Genomic DNA, 22220 nt, shown 5'->3' with positions numbered 1-22220 from the left:
TGGGGTTGGCCTCGATTCCTCGTTGGTTGACCATGTATCCCAAGAACTTGCCGAAAGCCACCCCAATGGCACATTTAAGCGGGTTGAGCCTCATCCTGTACCTTCTGAGGATTTGGAAGGTATTGTTGAGGTGCGCTATGTGGTCCTCTGCTTCTAAACTCTTTACCAGCATGTCATCCACGTAGACCTCCATTGTCTTGCCAATGAGGTCCGTAAACATTTTGTTCACGAGTTTTTGGTAGGTTGCTCCGGCGTTTTTCAACCCGAAGGGCATCATTCTATAGCAATAGAGACCTCGGTCCGTGATGAAAGAGGTGTGCTCTTCATCGACTGGATGTATGGGGATTTGGTTGTAGTCGGAGTATGCATCCATGAAACTCAACAACTCGTGCCCGGCCGTGAAGTCTACCAATTGGTCAATCCTTGGAAGCGAAAAGCTGTCTTTCGGGCAAGCTCTATTGAGGTTGGTAAAGTCGATGCATACCCTCCATTTGCCATTGTGTTTCTTAACCAGGACTGGGTTGGAAACCCACCTCGGATAGGTAGCCTCCCTGATGAAGCCATTTTGGATGAGCTTCTGAACCTCTTCCTTCAAGGCCTCATACCTCTCAGGGTTGAGGGCTCTCATTTTTTGTCTATGCGGGGCAACCTTAGGATCAATTTTCAAGTGGTGGCAGCTGACCTTGGGGTCAATGCTCACCATGTCCTCATGCCTCCAAGCAAAGATGTCAAGGTTCTTGCCCAGGAAGTCCTTAATCTTTTCTCTCAAAATGTTGGATAGGCCTTTGCCTACCTTCAGCACCTTGGAAGGGTCTCTGGGATCGGCCGAGAAGCTCTCAAGTTCCTCTACAGGGGATGCTTGAGGCTCATGTTCCATTATGCGGGGGTCAATCTCATCAATGATCAGCACCTCCGGATTAAGCGGCGCGTCAATCATATCAACATCTTCTTGTTCAGTGGAGCGTCACCTAGGACATCCGCCATGACCACATCAGCCATGATCACGTGGACGTCCCGGGGCTCTACCTTCTTAATGGAGCTTAGATAGCACTCTCTCGAGCCTCTCTGGTCGCCTCTCACCGTTGCCACCCCATTTTCTGTCAGGAATTTCATGCATAGGTGGTTGATGGAAGTGACAGCTCCCAATTCCTTTAGGGCTGGTCTGCCCAAGACTATGTGGTAAGCCGACCGGTTGTCAACTATGAGGAATTCCATGAAGTTCATTGTAGTTTGAGGAGACTCTCCCATCTCCACCGCCAGTGTTATCTTTCCCCTCGGAGTGATGCTATCTCTGATAAATCCGTACAATAGAGTGGTGGTGGGCGTCAACTGATGGTCCAATATCATTTTGTCAAAGGGGGACCCAAACAGGATGTTGACGGAGCTGCCGTTGTCGACTAGCATTCGTTTGAGCCCATTTCGGGTTATGACCGCCCCACCACAAGCGCATCGTAATGGGGGTAATGAACTCATTTGGCGTCTTCCTGGGTGAAGACAATGGGTGGTACTTGGTTTCTTCGGGAGCTATTGTCCACAATGTAACTTGTCAAAGGGGGGTGTTTAGCCTCTCGAGCATAATTTTTTTGGCGTTTCGTGTTTCACCACCAACATAAGGGCCTCCAAATATGGTATCCACCTCGTGGATAGGGGCCTCATCTTGAGCGTGCCGATTTCTTCGGTGCCTACGCCCTTCCCTGGGCCTCTCTGCATCATGCTCCCTTCATCATGGGGATTCATCCCTTTGACGGGGAGCGGCCTCCTCACGTCTACATCGGTTATCGTGCCTGGGCGGGGGCCTGTTCGCCTGGGGTGAATCATGTTTGTCTCTGGCGGGTTCCTGCAGGGAGCGGTGTGCATAGTCTCTGCAATCCGCGGTGTCATGCCCGTAGGACCTGTGGTGCAAACAGTATCCTGGGAGGTTCGGATTGGACCTATTTCTAGGTGCAAAGCCTCGGCCTCGACCTCTCCCTATGCGAGGTCCCTGCTGGGCCTGTATCTGATGTGGGTCAGCAATAGGGTTGACATCCTCATATGCCAAGGTAGGAACCGCGTTCAGAGTTGTGGTGGCCAGTGCTTGTCCAGAGTTCTCATTTCCGGTTTGGTTCAGCTGGTAGTCCATGAGGTGGAAGGTCGGACCCCCACCTCGCTGCCTTTGAGGAGGTGGGAGGCCTCTGCTTACCCTGTTCCTATGCTCAATCAATTCTTCATTGATTATCTCCCTTCTCATCATCTCTAGTAGGGCATCATAGGTGGTGGGTCTTGATTCTGCACATCCCTCCAGAATAGGGTGTTCATGTTCAGGCCTCCCCTCAATGCAGATAGTGCTTCTCTATCAGTGACTTGTACGCAGTAAGTCATCTCGTCGGTGAAGTGTGATAGGAAGCTCTTTAAGGACTCCCCATGTGCCTGTCTCATGTCTTGGAGACGCTGGATGGGGGCCTCTCCTTCCTTGCTCATTGCGAATCGCTTCAAGAATGTCGTCTTGAAATCGGGCCAGCTTCGGATGCTCCCAGGTGGCAACCTGCTATACCAGATTTCAGCCGCTCCACTGAGGGTTAAGTGGAAAGCCCTGCACTTCACGGCTGGGGTGGCACCCCTCAGGCTCATGTGAGTTTTGTAAGCGTTGAGGTGCTTTTCCGGGTCGCCTCTCCCGTCATACTTTGGTATTTTTGGCATGACGTAGTAGCTCGGGACCTGGGCATTCCTTAGTTCTCTTGAGAATGGCAGGTTCTCATCATCATCGTCCAGGTCACAGGACCTCTGCTGCTCATCAGAATCGTAGTCATCGGCCTCGTACCTTGGTTGTTGGTGAGAGGGTCCGAGCCGGTTCCTAGTCTCTTCCTCCCTCCTTTGCGGGGCAGCGCGGGGGGCATTTTCATGCCTTCTCTCCGGCTGCTGGGGCATTGGAGGTGGAGGTCGTGGCCTCGTCCGAGGCTGCTGAGCCTGCTGTTGACTGAGCCTCGGTTCGACGGGGCTGATTCTGTTAAAAACACTGCCAGCTCTCCTATGTCTTGGATCTTGCTCATATGGAGGTGGAAAATCATCATGGCTCCTTTGGGCCTCAGTGGGTCGGCCAGAAGCATAGTTGGAGGAAATTTTGACTCCCACTTCCCTCTCGAATGGGCTTCCACCTCGACCATAGTCTGGCAAGGCAGCCCTATGACTCTGAACCTCGTCCTCTTGCTGATAGTGCCCGTGGGGGGCATATGGAGGAATGGGGAAGCCTCTCCGGCCTTGCTCATGGCCAAGTTTTGGTTGGCAATATCCCTCATGTTGGCTGCCATGGTAGCCATTTCTCTGGACATTCGTGTTGTCGCACGCATTCTACCTCTCCTTTGGTGGTGGTGGAGCCTCGGCCGAGCTGCTGGGGCAGCAGGCTGGGGAGGCACATTCGTGCTTTCTCTTACCCTCCTGGGGGAAATATCTTCGTTAGAACTCATTTTTCTTTTATCAAACTCAGATTTGTCCAAGTGATAGGGGTTCCTCCTGTTCTTTTTCAAGAACAAATCCTTTTTCAAGGGGGTTGCCCAAATGTTTTTCAGTAAGCTTTTAACACAAGGTTGCTCGTGGTTATGGTATAGTTTTCCACAGACGGCGTCAATCTGTTGACCCCAAAAAGTGTGCCAACAGATGCAGGTCCCACCCGCACTTGCCTGGGCGAATGTCCAACACACTAAGACACGTGGACAGTCTAAAACGAGCGGTTCAAAGGGCGTGGGAGTAGCCCAACGATGAGGGACGGTGACGTTCGGAATCCGACGGGTTGCTCGTAGTCCGATTGTACAATAATTACCAACCGGTGTTCACAAATGTATATGTATATGTGCATAAACTCGATTTGTGTATTGTGAGTAAAATGAGAGAGTTGAGTAAATGTAGTTCTTAGTATTGATTCTTGCATTAGCCTTTTGATATTACACAAGGAAGTATTTATAGTAGTACATATGAAATGGGAGCCCCTGGATGAAGTGGCACGTGGCCTCATCTCTTTAGTTCAAACATCTTTTCCTAGGTATGGGGCTTGACTTGCTAGCTTACAGCGCATTTATTGCTTGTGCAGGGCCTCCATGCTAGTGACAAGACTTGACCTTTATGCTTATGACAAACGTTCCAATAATCATTCGAATAAGATCTGTGCATGCGATCTCTTGGGAGAAGTAACCATGGAGGATGTTTCTTTGTGGTTCAGAGGCTCGCGCATCAGCTTCGGCCATTTGTCATGATACTTCCACTTAAGGGCCTCAGCTACTCTCAACAGGTTCCAGCAGCCTGGCTTCGGTTCGTAGGCCTCTGTCAATGGGCCTCGGACAAAAAGAAGCCTCGACAGATGGACTTCGGCTCGAAGCAGTTAGGATGTAGCCCACCTCGACATTGTGTGCCACCTCGACAGGAATGCCACGTGGATCGTAATGAGTGGGCCATTGTCCCAAGTAGGTTGGCCAGATGTGACAACACGCAACATAAGGCATGATCAATAACAACCATGAGGATTTCGCTTTATGCCCATAGCAACCGCCGCAGAGTATGCTTGGAATAGGTATACTAATATTTCGGTTTACGAACTAATGTAGCAAGAGTCCAAGTGGTGGTCCGGAGGATATAAAGATTTTGCGTGCAAGAACTCAAGCTCCCCGCACTTCCAATATCATATTAGAACAACTAGGTGTTGTATCTTCTTACTTCTTAGGATAAGTCTCGAGTAAATGGAGCCACCTCCTTTGAAACCCAAAAACTTCAGTGAGTCACCACCCAAACCACCAGACCACCATACCATTGGAAAGAGCTCATCAACCTCGACAAGTCCCACCCAACAAACTACTGCAAACACACAAGAAATCGCCAGAATTTTGAGCTAAAACCAGCCACAAACGCACCAGAATCTAGTCGAAAACAGCAACCCCCCAAGCCATGCCCACCCTACAGGTCAATCAAGCTCATCAGGGCGCACCTACAGATGCCCTTTTTACAACAAACGAAGCTGAAAAGTCCAGATTTGCAGAAATCCGTCTCAAAGGCACAGTCGAACGACTCAAATATTAATTTCGACGTTGACGAGGCACTTCACGATCGCGGACCACCCAAAGAAGCTTCCTCTCATCATGGTGATCAATTCCACATATGGGTTATCGTCAATTTGGCACAGTTATTACAGATCGAACTGGACAAGTTCTTCCTCGCGAGGCTTACAATCGGCTTCCAATTGAACCTTCAATTATGCTTCAATCTACAATTCCAGATGGGAAAATTGAAATTCAATCTCAAAAACCGTTGGGTAATCACTTAATTGCAGAAATTACATCACTTATCTACCGAATTTTGGAATCAATTGAAATTCTTCAAAACATAAATGCTGCTGGTCCGAATTCTTTAATATCTGGGCAAAACTTGGCCAAATTGACACTTCCATTGGATTCAGAGGGCCCAATAACTATAGAAAGGACCTCCAATTTGGACAAAAATATTGAATTGGATTTTGTGCCGAAATGCACGTGTACCGAGGCTACGGTGCATTCTATTTCTGGGCAGATTTCAACCATATTGACACCTCCAGTGATTCCAGAAAACCTGAAACCCTTGGAGAGACATCCACTCTACCCAAATCCGTCGAAAATTTTACATTGGAATTCGAGCCAAATGGCACAAATAACGAGGCAGCAAAATCAGCATTTTCTGGGCAGACTCATCAGCTGGGGACATTACCAAGGATGATAGAACATGCAAAAAATGCGGGAAGTGTTCCTATGGTCCCAAAGCGTGGAAAAACCCCTGGGTTTACTAAGGTAGCACCTAGTAAGTCTCAGGATACATGTCCCACAGATGAGCGTATTCTCCCAACGCGAAGGCAACCACTACCACCCTGTGCAACACCACGGGCTACTACAACTACATTTACTGGTTTGAAGTCTTATGCTGCAGCAGTAGGCAATGTGCCAATTATTTCTTAGGCGGAGAGGAGTAAAAAAAAGTCCTTTGCCAAGATCCTTAGAGCATCACATGAGTCCACTGAGCACACGCTCGTAACCAAGGAGCCTTTTATTCACCATGGTGAACCTACAGTTCTATTCATGGAGGCAGATGAGGATATTTTTGCTGAGCCATACAAGTTTACACTTGTTGGCAAATTTGTGCACCGCAGGCCATCTATGATTAATGTACATGATAGTTTTTCACAATTTGGATTTTGTGGCGATTATACTCTTGGTTTAATTGATAATACACACATTTTGATTCATTTGGAGCATGAGGATGACTATGCACGGCTATTCCTCAAACCTATATGGTATATTGATTGTTCTCCTGTGAGAGTCTTTAAATGGACTCTGAGCTTTAGTCCATAGCATGAAACCTCCATTGCGCCAGTTTGGGTATCTTTTCCTTTATTGTCCATTCATTTTTGGGCTAGGAACAATCTTTATGCTATTGCCAAGGCTATTGGCATACCTCTTCGCATTGATGAGGCGATTTCTGATCTTCGTCATTTTAGTGGAGCTGGAGTTTGTGTTGAGGTTAATTTAGATTATGATCTCCCTGAGAGAATTTGGATGGAAACAAAGAAGCTCGATGGATACTGGCTGACAGGCTGTCTTGTATGACAAGAAATCAGAATTTTCCTATAGATGCAGACATTTTGGGCACATAGATGATCATTGTATGCTTGGGGCACGACCAGTAGCACCTCCTCCTGTCCCCGTTGGTGACCCTATTCCTCGACATGTTACCTTAACTAAGGATAATGGTAAGGGGAAGGTTGTTGAGGCTGAACCGCGTCAGAGGTAGACCCCTGTTCGTAGAGATCAGAGAAAACAACAGAATGCCACCCTCCTATAGTTAGTATTGCTAGACTAGCTCTTAGTTCAATTGCTTCTCATAGCAGTGTTACTCAGGTTCTGCTCCAGAGTTCTGTAGATCCACCCTTTAGTACTTNAATAAATCAGGTACCTTTATACCAGTAGAGAACTGGCAATAGAATTCTGAATCATCCTGAGGAAATGACATTTGCAATTTCAAATTAGTGGACAGGAATTTTCAACTCTGCTGTTTTAGTACTAAGTTAAGTTTCTAAAATAAAACTTGAGCAGAACCTTCGCAACCTGCTAATAATTTATAAAGAAATGAAAATAAAAAAGAGAAAAAAATTGAAGAAATAGATAGTACCTGGAAAATCTCAGGATTCCCAATCAGTCCTAAAGAATTTTGCCTTTCATGATGGGCATCTGAGAATATCCATCTGTGGGATTTAGTGAATGCAGCTTGGCCAACTATCCTGTATAAGACAAATATATATCATTCTTAGCCCTGTCGAACGGATTAAGGATTAAGCCCCAATTCCTAAATACGGGAGCAAAAGTAGATGAAATGAAATTAGAAAAAATACACATACAAACACAGATTTATAGTGGTTCAACGAGATGGAACAATATTGTGGGCTTACCCTTCACCAAATACGTGCACTTGCAGAAGCATATTCTCAATCACATCTCCCATTTGTTCTTCATAGTATGAATCTTGAAATGTCAACAATCTGGTATGCCAAAAGATTTCAGGCCAAATGAACAAAATTTTTTAGTTTTATAATTTTTTTAACAAGATTTAATCATGAGAAAAGGTAGCTAAACAGAAAATGATGAATCCTTTTCTTAAAAACAACATAAACATTAATGCAAATATTTCCTACATAGGTAGAATAGAGCATAATAAAGAGAGAGAGAGAGAGAGAGGCTTACAAGAAATTTTTCGGATCAAAGCCCCAGAAAATCCCATAAGACCATCCATTACTGCAACAAAAACTTTTGAGGATCTTCCTTATCATTGAACTACCCTCTTCTGAACCCATTTTGTGGAAAAAAAAATATGAAAAGAAATCCAAGAAACAAGTTTGTTTTCCTTTTGTTGTCAACAAACAAGTTTTGAGATCACGAAACACACAAAAGTACAATTCTTTACTGGCTGTATTGTGTTGTACTAGGTGACGTGAAGAGATGTGTCTGTCTGAACCTAAAGGGCCAAAAGCTTGAAGAGGAGTTCTCAGTAAACACACAAAATCAGTAATGGGAAAAATATAATGCGGTTAAATAACAGGAAGACAAGAAAGATAACCAAGAGAATTTAGAGTGGATTTAATGTGTAGATATATATTTAACATAAAATATATATTGATGAGATTGGGTTGGTTTGGGTAGGGTGGGGGTGGGGGTGGGAGTGGGAACAAGAGGGGTTTGTTTTGTCTACGCAATGAAGGACCAAAATCAAATAAAAGTCCTATCTTGAAGGGAACAGAGCTTTTCCTCATTAATGCTTTAAATCCTTGTACTTTTCATCTGTCTTTATGCCTATGATATCTTTGTATAAAATTTTCAAAAAGGGTCCCATACTCCCATTTGTAATTTAGAGCATTCTCCAATATGCTCTCAATTAAAAGAATATATTCTATCGTTTAAAAAGTATTTATAAATATAGAGAGTTAAAATTTTGAAGTATTTCAACAAACTCTTTATAATTAACACTTAATTTTATTACTCACAAAAAAAATTATTATTTTTCTCTATCTTTTATTTTAAGTAGCTTTTCTTTATATTATTTTAGTATTTTTTTACATTAAAAATTGAAACACTTTGAATGCATTTAATTATTGAGAATAGATTTGGCTCTACAATTAAATTAAAATATTAATTTAAAGGGTAGATTCTTTTAAGTAGAGAGTATCTTATATTTAAAGAGTTTTTTAAAGGTGTTCTTAGTATGAGATTAGACGAAAGAAAAAGAAATACGTCATATTATTATTATTATTATTATTATTATTATTATTATTATTATCCTTTTAATTTTTTTTCTTCTTCAAACATTTTGTGAAAAAAATACGATTTATGTGAAGACCAAGTAATAATATTAACAAGAAGAAGAATAAGTTTCTTAATTATTTCTAGGATATATCATTAACAACACAATAAAAAAATATAGAGTAATAATAATTTGCTTCTTAACTATTTCTATTATACAATTAAGTTGGAATGAATACTAGCTGAAAATATCAGTAAAGTAATTAATCACAATCATTTGCTTTAAAGAGTATTTATGCCTCTCAATAACAATTATAATAATAAATGATAAACTAATTTTTTTTTGGGTGGGTGGGTGGGGGGTGTTTATAAACAAATAATTTGGCTCTTAACTAATGGTTTATCTGATTGTCTGATTCTGTATTTTTCTCGTTTATCTCAAATTTTTAGTGTTGCGGTAAAATTCTCATAAGAAATGAGAACTTTGATCGACTTTAAACCTAATCTTATCCCATCTTTAAAATAGTGTTGACAAAAAAAAAAAGTAGATTAACATTGAATAATTTTTAAAGAGAACTATCTTAAAACAATTTTTAGAGAGGTCAAAAAGTGTGGAAATATTTGTAAAACTAATGTTCTAAACCAACCCAACATGTAATTTGATGAAAACTATCCAATGTCACCAATCAATATGATGTCCCTTTAAAAAGTTTTCAACAGCAAGCCTGCAAAAATTTGAGTAGTGGCAAAAACATTATGGGAAATGTCATTTTCATCAATTATTACCATCTACAATTACCTCAAATATTTATAAATTACAATAAGAATTTCTCTTTCATCAACTAGATCACTGAACTCTCGTGATAGAGATTCATGCTCTCAAACAGTTCTCAAAGTCTTCATCTCCATAATCTGATTTTTTACCCCATTTCAGAAAAGTCTAAATCAATACAATATCTTCACCTTAAGAATATTAGAGGCACAACTGAAATGCTTGAATCCATCTTTAGATGTAATGAAAATGATGTTCCATCTTTATCTCTAATGGCCTGTACAAAACTTCGGATGGATTCAATATATGAAAGTTTAGCTCTTACAGTTTTGAATGATTTTCTCAACTCTAAACCTCAAGCCATTACACAAATATCCAAAACCATAATAAATATCCATCACTGTGAATACGAACAAAACTACCACGTATAAGTTCAAGTAAGAGACCACTCTTAAAAGAACAACGAGATCAAGTATAGTGAAGTCTTTAATATTATCTTAATATCAAATAGGAGGTCAGTACTTCTAGTTTACAATAGTATGTTGTATGTACTAGTCATATAAACCTCCACTCTATCTTCATTATTTGTATATATCTATCTTGTATCAAGTCAAACACTCGACAATAGACTAAAAATATTTTTTTGATAACTTATAAAGTGGGTTTCCAACTCTTGAATTTGCTATCTACAAAAGATAAGATTCAATATGTATAGTGTTTGACACATAAACAACACTAAGAGGAACATATTTAAGTGCAATATCTTTTCGCCTAACTACTTTCGAGCTAAGAGACTCAAACCTTGGTTATAACACGGTTTGGATTTGGAACTTCATTTACTCTATATTGGAGGCATTTGGATTTGATCACATTTGGATTGATAGGATCAGGAGATGCATTTTGGAGTGCCATTTCTCTAATATCCTATATGACCGTCCATATGGTTTCTTTCACTCCTCATGAGGACTCAGACAGGGTGATCCCATTTCGTCATCCTTGTTCATAATAGCTGCAAATTACTTCTCATGCCTGCTCACACAAAAGTTCTAGAAATATCCCAGTATGTGTTACTGGCATAGAGGTAGTACTCTAGTCTTAAATCTCTAATTGCTGATGATGTAATTATTTTTGCCAATGGCCGAAAACAGCCTATCAAGAGGGTTTTAGATAGTTTGGAGCATTACAAAGGGGTATCTAGCCTGTTGGTGAATAGAGACAATAGCGGTCTTATACTACCCAGACGGACATCCACTAGCCAGATCAGAAGGTTGAAGATTTTAACTAGGTTTAAACATCAGCAGCAGCCATTCACTTCCTTGGAGGGTTCCCTTATTCAAGTGGAATAAAAGGAGCTTCCTTTACGATGACCTTACCCAGAAGATCAGAAGTAGGATCTCAGGTTGGGCTTCACGATTATTATCGCCTAGGGGTTACATTACCTTGATGAGATAAATGCTTTCTTCCATACCATTATATCCACTTCAGATTATGCAGCCACCTAAGGCAATACTAAAAACACTTGAGAGTATCTTTGCACGACTCCTATGGTGTTCTAAGGATCAGGCACAATGCTCCTATTGGAGGAGCTAGAAGAAGATTTGCCTTTTTGCTGATGAGGGTGGTCTAAGCTTTAGGAGATTATAGGATATGGTAAACACCTTCTCCATGAAGCTCTGGTGGCTGTTCTGCTCTTAGAGGTCACTTTGGGCTTAGTTACTACAAGACAAGTATTGCATAGGGATACATCCTTCACTTACAGCTATTTCCCGTTTGGCCTCTCCTACTTGGAAGAGACTAAAATTAGTGGGGCCATGGACAGAGCCATACATTGCTTGGCAACTTAGAGCAGGTCAGATTTTCTTTTGGCATGACATTGGATGGGCGAGTCCAGGATGGTGTCTCTATTCCCACAAAGGCAGCACACATTTATGAGGGTGCATGATTTCTTTGATGACATTGGGTGGGATTTTGGACAACTATTACAGGCTCTTCTTCCTAAGATGGCAGAGCAGATAGGGACAATACTTCTACGAGCGGATGTCTAGGACCACATTGTTTGGAGGATTACATCGGATGGTAGCTTTACTACCAAATCATCATAGTTCAGGATCTGTATCCACTATTATGGAGTCCCATTTTGCCTACCACTGTTTCATTCTTCTACTGGAGATTATGGTAGGACCTTATTCTAGTAGATGTGGTTGTTCAGAGCAAGATTATATGTCAGTAGGTTTCTCGATGTCGATGTTGTTCTGAGATTGAGACTATCAATCATATCTTCATTGGCAACAGCATCTTCGAATAAGTATGGAAGCGTTTTGGGGATATTTTTCAGATTTCTATGTGTTCAGGAAAGGGAGTTAGACAAAGGTTTCAGAGATACTAATATTCTGGTTTTTATGGACCGAGAGAAATGATGCGAAGCATAGGGGGATTCGCATGGTAGCCAGACGTATCGTTTGGAGGGTTTAACACATCATTTATTTTCTTCATATGGAGGGATCTTTTAGAATTGGGCACTGGTCAGGAAATCTAACAATTGTACCATTCTTTGGTATTTCTATAAGTCACCCCTCTCCACCACCACCTATTATAGTTGTTTGGCACACTCCACTGGTGGGATCTTACAAGATCAACACTGATGGATGCGTTAAGGATGGACATGTGAGTGGTGGGGGCATCATTAAGAAAGAACTACATTGGACATTGCATCAGGGCATTCTTAGCATCGTATGCCCCATGCTTGATTCTGGCAGCCTAGCTCAGAGCTATATTGGATGGGATCCTATTGGCCAAAGGATTTAGACTTTCACGCTTTTAGATTGAGTCAGACTCTACTACATCCATTCATTGCATCACCAAAGGAGGAGGACCATGGTTATTCAGGGCTTTCTCAGACAGATCACAAACATCAACTCCTTAGACAAAGATACGATTTCTCACATCTACAGAGAAGGGAACCATGTTGCCGATGCACTTGCCTCAGAGGGTTGAGACCATAGGAGTTATCAGGTTTATAGACCAACTGATCTACTACGACATATTGGGGCACTTGTACAGATTGACAAATATGGTCCACCCAGTGTTAGATTTTGATTTTTCATATTTTATATTTGTTTGCATTAGCTCGCATTGTTAATGGAAGTAGTACTTCCATATTTACTGATTTTAATTTATCTTTTCATTTGTTTAATTGTAAGGGAAGTAGTACTTCCTCATTTAATATTTGCATTGATTGCTATCTCATATGTAACTACGGTATTCCTCCACCACAAGTGAGGGCATATCAATAAAACTAACGAAGGTACCGCTCTCCAACTAAAAAAATATCATATAAAGAGGCATAAAAAGTATATACTATTAAGAGATAGATCTCATATCGGTTAAATACCGAAATATAGACCAACTTATAATGATTTGAGTTATTCCTCTTAACAATGTTAATATTTTAAGATGAAACCTAAGTCTTATTATGATATCAGAGTCCATTAAGCTCAATTGAATAATTCAATCCGATTAAAACTCAAAAAAATGAGCACGCAAATTTCAAAATTGATCTGTTGAAACGAGTCACCATCATCGATTTAATACCGAAATATAGATCAGTTTATAAGGGTTTGAGCTACTGCTGTAAATAAGATTGAGCTTTTAAGATGCAATCCCAAGTCTTAATGTATACTATAGCTTGTTCGGTATTTACAAATAGTTAAGATTGGAATTTTTCTCGTGCGTAACCAGTATTGCTTAACAGCATCTCTTGATTATTACTTACCTACTTGTGATACAAAACAAATACGCTTGGGAGAAAATCACAAACAGTTTTCTTGATTCTGTACACAAAATAACTAAAGAAATTCCAAATAAAAACCTATTCTACGGTTAGCCTTTAGTTACCTGATTTATCAGTTTCAATGACTGAACCTACCATGAAAAAAAATATATAAAAAAGGGAGAGCAAGAAACATTGTTCTCCTTTTACAACTGCTCACAATTCGTCTAACCAAACAAAAATCCTGCCATCGGCCCATCAGCATCGGTTAATCTCATTGCACTAAATCTTTCTCTAATTACAAAAAGTAAGCTGCATAAGTCAGGGTAGACAACAAAACCACCGATATCCCAATCAACTGTTCGGTACTTGACACCTCTCTTGCACATACGTCCCCTTAACCTCTCCTTTATATATTACTCAGATGATGGGAAGTGTACAGTGTAATTAGATTCAAGACGGTCTTAACAATTACAGGCTTGTACGTTGAAGCGAATCGGCTGAGATAATGGGGAGTGAAACGCCAGGTTGACAGTTCTTGAATAGAGAAGCCCCTGGACTGTAACTATTGCCAATTTCATCACTTGCATTCAACCCACTTGGGCCAGGTTTCATTTGGAAAAGCTGAATGAGGGAAGAAAATATTTCGTGGCGCGTGACATGTGAGTTTCCCTGCAAGGCAATTTAAACTTCTGTTGATAAATGGATATGGAAACAGCTAAAATAAACACAAATTTAGAGGGCATTAAATGTTAGAGTTTACCTCAGCCTCGACTATGAAGTGTGCCCAAATCTTGGTTTCTTGAACTTCCATCACTCCCTTCAAGATAGTCAGGCCAAAATTTCGAATTACATCAGTAATTTCCAAAAAGAAACCTTGTTCATCATAGAGGGTCTGCACCAAAAAATAAATGTACGTTAGAACTTAGAAGTGCTTACTGTATGAATTAATGATGTGCATGTTTGGTATGCATTGGTGGACTTGACTACAATGTAATAAACAGGACTTTTACTGGCTAGTAATATTTTTCCTTACCTCTATAAGCATTTGGCCAGGGGAACTTAGGTCCTTAACTATCAGAGGACAAAGCATAGACTGATCGCCAACTTCACATGCCCATGTGACTCCGACATCATGACCATTGGAGTTGTCTATCTGTAGAGAAACCTTCTATTAGCCAATGGTAAATCTTCAATAACGAAGAATGCTATAAAGCAGATCTGTTTTGCAATAGTTAAGAACAGTAAGATGAAAAATTTACCGTTGGTCCATCAGTTTGCTTAAGGCTCTCTCTATGTTTCATCAAACTTTGCATGAAATTTAAGTGTCTTATAGTTTGTTGCAACAAACGATCAATGCTCATCTGTTACATCAGCCAATTGCTACATGAGTAAAAGTCAATGAAATCTGGCATCACTCCACAAAAGAACTCCAAATTAGTAAAATAACACTACTAATTTACTTACCTTTTCACCGTTAGGAATGAGTTGTCTCAATTCCACAAGACGGTCTTGGATCTGCTGACGATCTTTTGGCCTGGGGCGAGTTCCTGGTTTTGCCTTCTTCTTCACCATTTTTGCAGGTCCTTCATTACCTTTTAATGAATTATTCATGCTTCCGTTATCACCTATTAGTGAACCTTCTTTTGTGGAGGCTTCATGGTTGGGCTCAAGAAAACTTGTTTTATTGGGATCATATAATGGATTCAGTGACCTCATTCTCCCATCATGGCTAGGAAGACCTCGAAATTTCACTCGGTCAGAGCTCCAAGAATGATCGTCAATTTTCCTTCTTTTAGCAGTGGATGAAACTTGATCCTCAAATCTGGATCTGGCATATGAACAAGAGCTACTAGCAGTACCCCCCAAAAGATGAAGTCCTAATTTGGAGAACAAGCTGTTGGGGTTCCCGACTTTGGATCCAATGTGTTGCTCTGAGATACATTTCGAGTTATCCATGCTGAAGTCCAAACTTTCACCGTTCACAACTGGCATCAGAATTTCACTCCAATCCTCTGGCGTTTTAGACCCAGGTTCCATTCCAAAGCCATCACAGAGTCTGTCTATGCCAGACATGTCAGAACACCTCTTTTTTCCATTAGAGTTGAATGATTCTGTTATGGAACTTTGTATTGAATTTGTGGGAAGATTTTCCAAGACGTTGATAGCCGAGTTCGGTCCACAAAAACTGAGATGTGGAGTGAATCCGGGGGCAGTTGATTGGCCATTACTGGGTGTCGTAGCAAATGAGGTACTGCTTTCGTTTAGTAGAGGCGAAAACCACTGAGAGAACTCATCCAGTTTACAATCATTTGAGGGGAGCAACAGGGTACAATTCTGGTCATTCAATGGATCTTTGGACAAATGTTGGGTGTGCAATGAATTGAATGCTGATTTCCCATGATCATACAAACTTGAATTTCTGCAAGACTCATAACTGCTCGATTTTGAGAATGAAGCGTTCTCATTCTGTTCAGATGACAAATAATGCCAAGATGAAGTCACAACAGAATCTCCACTGTTGCTGCTTGGTGCTGGAGCTGTTGAGGAATCAAAGTAAGCAGCATTCTCTAAAAGCAACTGTTCTATTTCAATGTTCAATTTGCTTCCATTTTGAGTTTGGTTCTCGATTAGAGAAGATATAGAGGCTAAGGAGTTCATGCTCTGATAGCCCGAACTAGAAGGGACTGACTGGACAGGAATCACTGAAGAATAATTTGCATCCATCAAATCCTTGTAGCCCGCAAAATTTTCACAATCTAAAGATGAGGATTCATTCTCTGATAACACGATTAACTGATCTTTACTCATCCCTCTAAAATGTTCTTTGACTTGATCAACAAATTCCTTTCTCTCTGGGATCTGCAGTCAAGAATTTATATGTTACTAAGTGGAAAGCACCATCGGAATATCATATTTGCACGATTTTGGACTTGATCTGATAACTTCGTAGGTTATATTATAAGGGAAAAAAATCGCACATTTGGTACCAGTACTAACCTTCTCGGTAGATCCAAATTGCACCACACCAAATGGTTCCACTGAGATTACAGCTATTGTCTACAAAACATATATTCAAGTTAGTTACTTCCCATAACAAAACCTTGCAATTTGATGCAAAAGCCATATGTTTTCACAAGACAAACTGGCTTAGAGTGAAGGCAATAAATCAGGTACCTTTATACCAGTAGAGAACTGGCAATAGAATTCTGAATCATCCTGAGGAAATGACATTTGCAATTTCAAATTAGTGGACAGGAATTTTCAACTCTGCTGTTTTAGTACTAAGTTAAGTTTCTAAAATAAAACTTGAGCAGAACCTTCGCAACCTGCTAATAATTTATAAAGAAATGAAAATAAAAAAGAGAAAAAAATTGAAGAAATAGATAGTACCTGGAAAATCTCAGGATTCCCAATCAGTCCTAAAGAATTTTGCCTTTCATGATGGGCATCTGAGAATATCCATCTGTGGGATTTAGTGAATGCAGCTTGGCCAACTATCCTGTATAAGACAAATATATATCATTCTTAGCCCTGTCGAACGGATTAAGGATTAAGCCCCAATTCCTAAATACGGGAGCAAAAGTAGATGAAATGAAATTAGAAAAAATACACATACAAACACAGATTTATAGTGGTTCAACGAGATGGAACAATATTGTGGGCTTACCCTTCACCAAATACGTGCACTTGCAGAAGCATATTCTCAATCACATCTCCCATTTGTTCTTCATAGTATGAATCTTGAAATGTCAACAATCTGGTATGCCAAAAGATTTCAGGCCAAATGAACAAAATTTTTTAGTTTTATAATTTTTTTAACAAGATTTAATCATGAGAAAAGGTAGCTAAACAGAAAATGATGAATCCTTTTCTTAAAAACAACATAAACATTAATGCAAATATTTCCTACATAGGTAGAATAGAGCATAATAAAGAGAGAGAGAGAGAGAGAGGCTTACAAGAAATTTTTCGGATCAAAGCCCCAGAAAATCCCATAAGACCATCCATTACTGCAACAAAAACTTTTGAGGATCTTCCTTATCATTGAACTACCCTCTTCTGAACCCATTTTGTGGAAAAAAAAATATGAAAAGAAATCCAAGAAACAAGTTTGTTTTCCTTTTGTTGTCAACAAACAAGTTTTGAGATCACGAAACACACAAAAGTACAATTCTTTACTGGCTGTATTGTGTTGTACTAGGTGACGTGAAGAGATGTGTCTGTCTGAACCTAAAGGGCCAAAAGCTTGAAGAGGAGTTCTCAGTAAACACACAAAATCAGTAATGGGAAAAATATAATGCGGTTAAATAACAGGAAGACAAGAAAGATAACCAAGAGAATTTAGAGTGGATTTAATGTGTAGATATATATTTAACATAAAATATATATTGATGAGATTGGGTTGGTTTGGGTAGGGTGGGGGTGGGGGTGGGAGTGGGAACAAGAGGGGTTTGTTTTGTCTACGCAATGAAGGACCAAAATCAAATAAAAGTCCTATCTTGAAGGGAACAGAGCTTTTCCTCATTAATGCTTTAAATCCTTGTACTTTTCATCTGTCTTTATGCCTATGATATCTTTGTATAAAATTTTCAAAAAGGGTCCCATACTCCCATTTGTAATTTAGAGCATTCTCCAATATGCTCTCAATTAAAAGAATATATTCTATCGTTTAAAAAGTATTTATAAATATAGAGAGTTAAAATTTTGAAGTATTTCAACAAACTCTTTATAATTAACACTTAATTTTATTACTCACAAAAAAAATTATTATTTTTCTCTATCTTTTATTTTAAGTAGCTTTTCTTTATATTATTTTAGTATTTTTTTACATTAAAAATTGAAACACTTTGAATGCATTTAATTATTGAGAATAGATTTGGCTCTACAATTAAATTAAATTATTAATTTAAAGGGACTCTTGGAGCATGATTTTAAGGGTAGATTCTTTTAAGTAGAGAGTATCTTATATTTAAAGAGTTTTTTAAAGGTGTTCTTAGTATGAGATTAGACGAAAGAAAAAGAAATACGTCATATTATTATTATTATTATTATTATTATTATTATTATTATTATCCTTTTAATTTTTTTTCTTCTTCAAACATTTTGTGAAAAAAATACGATTTATGTGAAGACCAAGTAATAATATTAACAAGAAGAAGAATAAGTTTCTTAATTATTTCTAGGATATATCATTAACAACACAATAAAAAAATATAGAGTAATAATAATTTGCTTCTTAACTATTTCTATTATACAATTAAGTTGGGATGAATACTAGCTGAAAATATCAGTAAAGTAATTAATCACAATCATTTGCTTTAAAGAGTATTTATGCCTCTCAATAACAATTATAATAATAAATGATAAACTAATTTTTTTTTGCGTGGGTGGGTGGGGGGTGTTTATAAACAAATAATTTGGCTCTTAACTAATGGTTTATCTGATTGTCTGATTCTGTATTTTTTTTCGTTTATCTCACATTTTTAGTGTTGATGAATACTAGCTGAAAATATCAGTAAAGTAATTAATCACAATCATTTGCTTTAAAGAGTATTTATGCCTCTCAATAACAATTATAATAATAAATGATAAACTAATTTTTTTTTGCGTGGGTGGGTGGGGGGTGTTTATAAACAAATAATTTGGCTCTTAACTAATGGTTTATCTGATTGTCTGATTCTGTATTTTTTTTCGTTTATCTCACATTTTTAGTGTTGCGGTAAAATTCTCATAAGAAATGAGGACTTTGATCGACTCTAAACCTAATCTTATCCCATCTTTAAAATAGTATTGACAAAAAAAAGTAGATTAACATTGAATAATTTTTAAAGAGAACTATCTTAAAACATTTTTAGAGAGGTCAAAAAGTGTGGATTTATTTGTAAAACTAATGTTCTAAACCAACCCAACATGTAATTTGATGAAAACTATCCAATGTCACCAATCAATATGATGTCCCTTTAAAAAGTTTTCAACAGCAAGCCTGCAAAAATTTGAGTAGTGGCAAAAACATTATGGGAAATGTCATTTTCATCAATTATTACCATCTACAATTACCTCAAATATTTATAAATTAAACGGTCCTCTTTGTTTCCCCAACAGTCCACCCCTCAAGAACCTATGGCCCAATTACTTTTTTTGAATTACAGACCATATTTTAATGACATCACTAAACTGTTGAATATTAGATTACTTAGCACGAAAAAGTAGTTTTAGCGAATAGAGTAGAGTAGGTGGCGCTTGTGACAATTACTTTTTGATCTTAATGAACTTTGTAATAAAAAATCATTATTATGAAAATTTTGTTGATATATTATAGTAATTAATTTATTATATTTCTTAAATTCTTAGAGAATAATCGAAATTTAAGTCTTAGATAATTGGAATCTAAAAAATGTCATATCATATTAATACATGTTAAATGACATATTAATACACGTTAAATGATGAATATTGCTTTTGGTAATTTGGCATATCAAATATAATAAATTCAGTGGCGGATGTAGGTACTGGCCAGCTAGGGCAGCCGCCCTAGCTAGATTCGTCGGAACCCCTGACTGCCAAGAGCTCTCAAATTTCAGATTTCTTTGGATGTTGGCTGTTGGCTCACTGTTGCTATTTCAGATTTCGTGTTGGGTTTTTTTTTTTTTTTTTTTAATAAATCAGGCCCAAATTGAAAAAATCAGCATTCTACATAACGCATACGGCATAACCAGATTATTTCCCTAATTTCAGTCCATTGCCACCGAGTACAGCAAAGAGTAGAGGTAGTGGAGGCTCCACTCTCCAGCGACCAGCAGGCAGCAACGCTTTCCTTTCTCGAATCAATCCCATTTCCGATTTTCTTCCCGTCAAAATCGGTAGCCAGAGTCCAGAGAGAGCAAACCTTCGTGAGTTCTTACTTCTTCCCCCAATTCCTTCTCATTATTTACATGCAACTCTTGGAATTTGTCTAGTTAACCATACTTAATTTCGTTATCTGTTTTTTTATATCTTTCAAATGCTTTCCTTCTCTTTACTTGAAATAATTTTATATGGGTTGCTAGTTTAGACTTTCAGTAGTGGCTTGGCTTTATAGTAATAATCCATATAGGTGTTAATTTTGGTGTTAGCAAGTCTATGTGCTGTGCACTTACTGACTAGTGACCTACATCGATTCCTTGTTTGACATTGAGATTTTTCCCATCATTTTAGGTTGTTTGGGGCATTCATTATTTACAGGTTTTTTCCCCTCCAATTCCTTCTCCCAAATGTTTTCTGTTGAGCGGTTTAGAGATTTTCGATTTTATTGAATCATTGAATGAACCTGCTTGTTTGATGAATTGGTGGTTATCGTGGTTTAGAAATTGGTTTTACCTATTGTGGTTTAGAACCGACCGGATCCAGCTTTTACGACCGTTGATTGTCGACGGTCAAAATCAATCCTTGCCCTAGTTGAATATTGATGCTAGATTCGCCCTTGATAATAATAAAGTGTTATTTTATGAAATTAAAATTTTCATTTTCCACTTTCACAAGTTATAAAGTGACATTTTCATCAAAATTTTCTTAATTTGCTCTGTGGCCCCTAATTTATTTTTGACCTTGTTATCACTGAAAACTCATGTCAATATATTAGTAAAAATCAAATATTTAAATAAAATAAAAAGGAAAGAGCGTGAATCACACGTTTGAATAGCTAATTCGAGTTATTGTGGTGTGATTTTGTATTCCCAATCTATTTAATGGAAATTGTCTACGTAAACATTTAGCCCCCGTTTGATCCCCATTTTCTAGAAGTGAAAATTGGTGGAATTGTATTTTTTGAAAAATGAGTGATTGAAAAAGGAGGAAAATTTTTCGATTTACGTGTAATACTATTTTATTGAAGATTGTGTAGTTGAAAATACGATAAAAAAATGAAATGAAGCGTAATGTAATGAAATTTAATTGAGGCTAAACGGAAGCTTAAATTTCATGTGATTTAAAATTGAGATTAAAGTAATTTGACGATTTTACTTTTAACTCATTCGGAAGTCACATGTGATTATGCCATAAACAATTTAACACAACCTAAATTTATTTGAGTAGTGGCAAAAACATTATGGGAAATGTCATTTTCATCAATTATTACAATCTACAATTACCTCAAATATTTATAAATTAAACGGTCCTCTTTGTTTCCCCAACAGTTCACCCCTCAAGAACCTATGGCCCAATTACTTTTTTTGAATTACAGACCATATTTTAATGACATCACTAAACTGTTGAATATTAGATTACTTAGCACGAAAAAGTAGAGTTGGCAAATAGAGTAGAGTAGGTGGCGCTTGTGACAATTACTTTTTGATCTTAATAAACTTTGGAATAAAACATCATTATTATGAAGATTTTGTTGATATATTATAGAAATTAATTTATTATATTTCTTAAATTCTTAGAGAATAATCGAAATTTAAGTCTTAGATAATTGGAATCTAAAAAATATCATATCATATTAATACATGTTAAATGACATATTAATACACGTTAAATGATGAATATCCAATAATAAAGATGATTCCTTGCATTACTTTTGGTAATTTGGCATATCAAATATAAGAAATTCAGTAGCGAATGTAGGTACTGGCATTTGCAGGAACTGTCGATCGCCAAGAGCTCTCAGATTTCGTTGGATATTGGCTGTTGGCTCACTGTTGCTATTTCAGATTTTGTGTTGGGCCACATTTTTTTTATTTTTTCGCTAAATCAAGCCCAAATTGAAAAAGCCTAAATCAGCATTCTCCATTACACATACAACATAACTAGATTACTTCCCTAATTTCAGTCCACTACCGTCGAGTACAGCAAAGAGCAGAGGCAGTGGAGGCTCTACTCTCCGACGACCAGCAAGCAGCAATGCTTTTCTTTCTCGAATCAG

General features: G+C 38.4%; 2 protein-coding genes across 2 annotated transcripts; both read right to left on the bottom strand.

Moving 5' to 3' along the window:
• Positions 1–6915: 6915 nt before the first annotated feature.
• On the bottom strand, positions 6916–8111 carry LOC111371173 (transcription factor bHLH157-like). The gene is made up of 4 exons (XM_022993078.1): positions 7725–8111; positions 7433–7522; positions 7156–7264; positions 6916–6981 (listed from the first exon to the last, which is right to left on the bottom strand). The coding sequence occupies exons 1-4, from the start codon at positions 7832–7834 to the stop codon at positions 6916–6918; spliced, it is 375 nt and encodes a 124-aa protein (XP_022848846.1). The 5' UTR covers positions 7835–8111.
• Positions 8112–13353: 5242 nt separating this feature from the next.
• Positions 13354–17667, bottom strand: LOC111371745 (transcription factor bHLH157-like). The gene is made up of 10 exons (XM_022993885.1): positions 17281–17667; positions 16989–17078; positions 16712–16820; positions 16496–16537; positions 16319–16378; positions 14786–16180; positions 14581–14682; positions 14355–14474; positions 14082–14213; positions 13354–13990 (listed from the first exon to the last, which is right to left on the bottom strand). The coding sequence occupies exons 1-10, from the start codon at positions 17388–17390 to the stop codon at positions 13790–13792; spliced, it is 2361 nt and encodes a 786-aa protein (XP_022849653.1). The 5' UTR covers positions 17391–17667; the 3' UTR covers positions 13354–13789.
• Positions 17668–22220: the final 4553 nt, after the last annotated feature.

Source organism: Olea europaea, chromosome 22 (assembly GCF_002742605.1).
Source record: "Olea europaea var. sylvestris chromosome 22, O_europaea_v1, whole genome shotgun sequence".
NCBI classification, from domain to species: Eukaryota; Viridiplantae; Streptophyta; class Magnoliopsida; order Lamiales; family Oleaceae; genus Olea; species Olea europaea.
This window is presented reverse-complemented; position numbering and strand designations above follow the sequence as displayed.

Excerpts from the sequence above, each read along its gene's own strand:
- LOC111371745 (XM_022993885.1), bottom strand. The coding sequence starts at position 17,390 with ATGGGTTCAGAAGAGGGTAGTTCAATGATAAGGAAGATCCTCAAAAGT. Across the intron at positions 16,821-16,988 it reads GTGCACGTATTTGGTGAAGG|GATAGTTGGCCAAGCTGCAT; the intron begins GTAAGCCCACAA and ends TGTCTTATACAG. Across the intron at positions 16,379-16,495 it reads AGTTCTCTACTGGTATAAAG|ACAATAGCTGTAATCTCAGT; the intron begins GTACCTGATTTA and ends TATGTTTTGTAG.